Source organism: Plecotus auritus (genome assembly GCF_963455305.1).
Source record: "Plecotus auritus genome assembly, chromosome: 6".
Taxonomy (NCBI): domain Eukaryota; kingdom Metazoa; phylum Chordata; class Mammalia; order Chiroptera; family Vespertilionidae; genus Plecotus; species Plecotus auritus.
This window is the reverse complement of record NC_137773.1, coordinates 63834463-63838310: the sequence shown is the minus strand read 5'-3', so window position 1 is coordinate 63838310 and position 3848 is coordinate 63834463. Positions and strand designations below refer to the sequence as shown.

Here is a 3848-nt window from a genome sequence, read left to right as displayed (position 1 = left end):
CATCAACAATGAAATTCATTGATCTGCTGCCTCCTGCACACCCCCTACTTGGGATCAAGCCTGCCACCCTGGGCATGTGACTGGAATTGAACCCAGGACCTTTCAGTCTGCAGGCCAATGCTCTATCCACTGAACCAAACCAGCTAGGTCTCAAGTGAGGATTTTAAACAAAAGTGTGTTTACAGCCGAAGCCGGTTTGGCTCAGTGGATAGAGCGTCGGCCTGGGGACTGAAGGGTCCCGGGTTCGATTCCGGTTGGGGGCATGTGCTTTGGTTGCGGGCACATCCCCAGTGGGAGGTGTGCAGGAGGCAGCTGATGGATGTTTCTCTCTCATCGATGTTTCTAGCTCTCTATCCCTCTCCCTTCCTCTCTGTAAAATATCAATAAAATATATTTAAAAAAAGTGTGTTTACAGTTGTTAATACACAGTTTATTCTTTTATTATTTGTTATTACTGTACACATTTGTATCACTACTGTCAACCTGTTTTTGCTCAGCGCTGTACATGAACATTTTATAAAACATGAGACAAAAGCAAGACAATTAGGATTCCAAAAAAATTATATGGAAAATAATACCAAGCAAATAAAATGAGTTTTTAAAAAATATATGTATTTTATTGACTTCAGAAAAAGAGATGGAAACATAAATGATGAGGCAATCATCCATTGGCTGCCTCCCACACATGGCTTACTGGGAATAGAGCCAGCAACCAGGGCATGTGCTCTGACTGGGAATCTAACCTGGACTCCTGGTTTATAGGTCAGTGCTCAACCACTGAGAATACTGACTGGGCTAGAATGTCTTTTTCTGACTTAGGTCAGTCAAATCTACAACATAGCCTCCATAGAACTCAACAAATGCAGCACAAACTGCAAGGATACCCTTGCCTATGGGAACCAGCGGTGTTACCACACAAAGCCAGAGGAAGCCCTGGTTGAGGTGGGGGTGGGAGGGGGGGTGGGTGGTGGGGATGGGGGTGGGGCTCATATCCGGAAAATCCTGCTCACAATGCCAATGGTGGTGACCAGCTTGCATAGTCAGGGTGGAAGCCATCCAAAACTGGCTTCAAATATTCATACTGATGATGACTCACCACATACCAGGAGAGTATGAATAAGTTTATTACTCACATGAGGAGGTTTTGTGGTGTCAGTGGATCTTAGAGTAGGAACCAAAATGACTGAGAGCACAGGGAAATGGGACTAGCTTGTGGTGTTCATGGCAGTTACTGGGTGCTGATACTAATGGAAACTCACTTGATTGGAACTTCCCCCTGCACCCAAGGATGGAGCACCTGGACTTTCTCATCACTTTCCCAGTTGTAAAGTCAGGGAGGAAAGAAGGGTGCATCCTAAAAGTTTTCAACATTCAAACTTTAAAACTGAAATCACGATGTTTATTATGTTTTCCTTTCAATAACAAGGGAAGGGAATAAGCACATAAAAAAATTCATCCAAATTGTCATCACTTGCCTCTGATGATGCGGATTTTAAGAGATGCTGAAGAAGATGCAATTGAAAAATAAGGCATAAGTTTTTCTGTAAATGTATCAGTGATTCCATACAAGTATGAGCAGTCATTCAAATTATAAAATGAAACTTCTCCCAACTCGTAGTCCAGAAAAATGCCAATTTTCGGTTGTCCTATAGAGCTAGGGCCACTTGTAGGAATCCAGAGTGAATATTGCCAGCATCCATTTCTTGCCGATGGTGATATGTGAGTATTTCTGGGGAATGATTCTTTACACACACCTAAGAAACATTCACCTGTGCCTGTTATTTTTACGGCCCAAAAATGCCTGCCAGCATCAATTCCCTCAGAACTAAGGACAGCTGGGTAAGAAGTAAGATCCTGGGGATTAGGAAAACCACTTGGTGTCCCATATTTCACACTTCTTCTATCACTTGACGTAATGACGTTTGGATGGGCTGTTTCAGGATCCAGTGTCAAATCTACCAGAAACTTGCGGATCATTTTATGCAGGCCCAAATAATTTGGGGGGAGATTGTAAGACCCCTTCTTTAAATCACATGAAAAAATTGCTGGGGTCTCTAGGTTTTCATACCTGTTGTGGATACTTTCAATTCCTGTGAGTAAATCCAGGTCTGTCTGCAAACACTTTTCTTCTATTTCACTTAACAGATTGCTTAGCCTGAACATATGGTATGAAATTTGCCTTCCATTTTCAATTAGTTTTTCTTCAACATCCTTCTCTTCTATAAGTAGATCATTATCAATTTCATTTCTCTCGATAGCTAAGAAACACTTAATTTCTTTACATTCATTGTCCAACTCCTCCCTCCATTTTCCCATCTTCCTTTTCACTTCCCAAGTATTTTGAACTTGGTTTTTATATAACGTTTCAACAACTTCAAGGTGATTAGTCTTGGCCTCAATGTGACTTTTGAGCATCCTCCTGTGACTAGCTGCAGCTTCCTCAATGGGGATCAGGGGCTGATCCTGGTGGTCAGACGAGACCATGCACTGGGCACACAGTAGCTCCAGGTCCTTCTCACAGAACAGGGTCAGAACCTCATTGTGCTTCTTACACAGGGGTTCCTCTTGCCTTTTCCTCTTTCCCCTCATGGTGGGAATCTGATGAACAATCTCAGTCATGCGACATAGTTGGGTGTTCCTCTTCAAGCTCCTGTCAGGGCAGTGGTGGAGGCAGACAGGACAGGGAAAGGTGCCCCGTAGATCTTCCCAGCGCTGGTGGATGCAGGAGTGACAAAAGTTGTGCCCACACTCAGTGGTCACTGGGTCTCTCAGGTGATCCAGGCAGATGGGGCAGCTGGCCTCTGCCTGGAGCTTGGCCAGGGAAGCTGCAAAGGCCATTGTGCAGTGAAGGTGTCTATCAGAAGAGATACTCTTCAGTCAGTGTGATCCTCCAGGAGCGAGGAAAAGTGAGAAGCTGAGGTCTGCTCAGGCCTCCCTCTCTGTGGAAGGCACTAGGAGCTTCTAAGAAGAGTCCCAGTGGCCAGCTGACATCCAGTCTTCTGTCACCTACTCCTTGTGTATTTAATGTCAGGTTCCCCTAGTGAAGATCAGCTGTGGACTCTGGTCAAAAACCCAGCACCATCCAAGTCATAAGTGGTTTCTGTGGACAAGAAAGTTCAATTTAAAAGTTCAATCAGCCAGCATTAATCCTTCCCTCCCTGTATGAACAGTAGGTTAAGTAGACCAAATCATTTATCATGACAATATTTAAGGAGGAATTAGAAGTAAAGTCTATTTTGCAACTTAAAAGGAATTAATCAATCTAGGCAAATTTATCATTGGCCTCAATCAGAGAAGGCAGGGGGACGGGGCGGGGGAAGGGGGGAAGAGATCAACCAGTGAACTCATATGTGTATATGCATAACCCATAGACACTGACAGTGGGTGGCGAAGGCTTGAGGAGAAGGAGGAGGGTGGAAAGGGCAAAGGGGAAAAAAGGTGACATATGTAATACTTTCAACAATAATGATTTATTTGTTTATTTTAAAAACATATATTTTATTGATTTTTTTACAGAGAGGAAGGGAGAGGGATAGAGTTAGAAACATTGATGAGAGAGAAACATCGATCAGCTGCCTCCTGCACGCCCCCTCCTGGGGATGTGTCCGCAACCAAAGTACATGCCCTTGACCAGAATCGAACCTGGGACCCTTGAGTCCGCAGGCCAATGCTCTATCCACTGAGCCAAACTGGTTAGGGCAATAATGATTTATTTTTTTTAAAAAGTGATCTTGTGCTGTGGGGAAGACAGTAGGATTTGTAAATCCAGGAGTGAGATCCTGCCTACCCTAGGATGCTTCTGTGTGGACACCTCAGGTAAAGCACCATGCACTTGTCTGACCAGGAGG

General features: G+C 44.1%; 1 protein-coding gene across 1 annotated transcript; it reads right to left on the bottom strand.

The window, feature by feature from the left end:
• Nucleotides 1-1467: 1467 nt before the first annotated feature.
• Nucleotides 1468-2838, bottom strand: LOC308251665 (tripartite motif-containing protein 60-like; the record flags this gene model as incomplete). The annotated part of the gene is made up of 1 exon (XM_080675402.1): nucleotides 1468-2838. The coding sequence occupies one exon, from the start codon at nucleotides 2836-2838 to the stop codon at nucleotides 1468-1470; it is 1371 nt and encodes a 456-aa protein (XP_080531528.1).
• Nucleotides 2839-3848: the final 1010 nt, after the last annotated feature.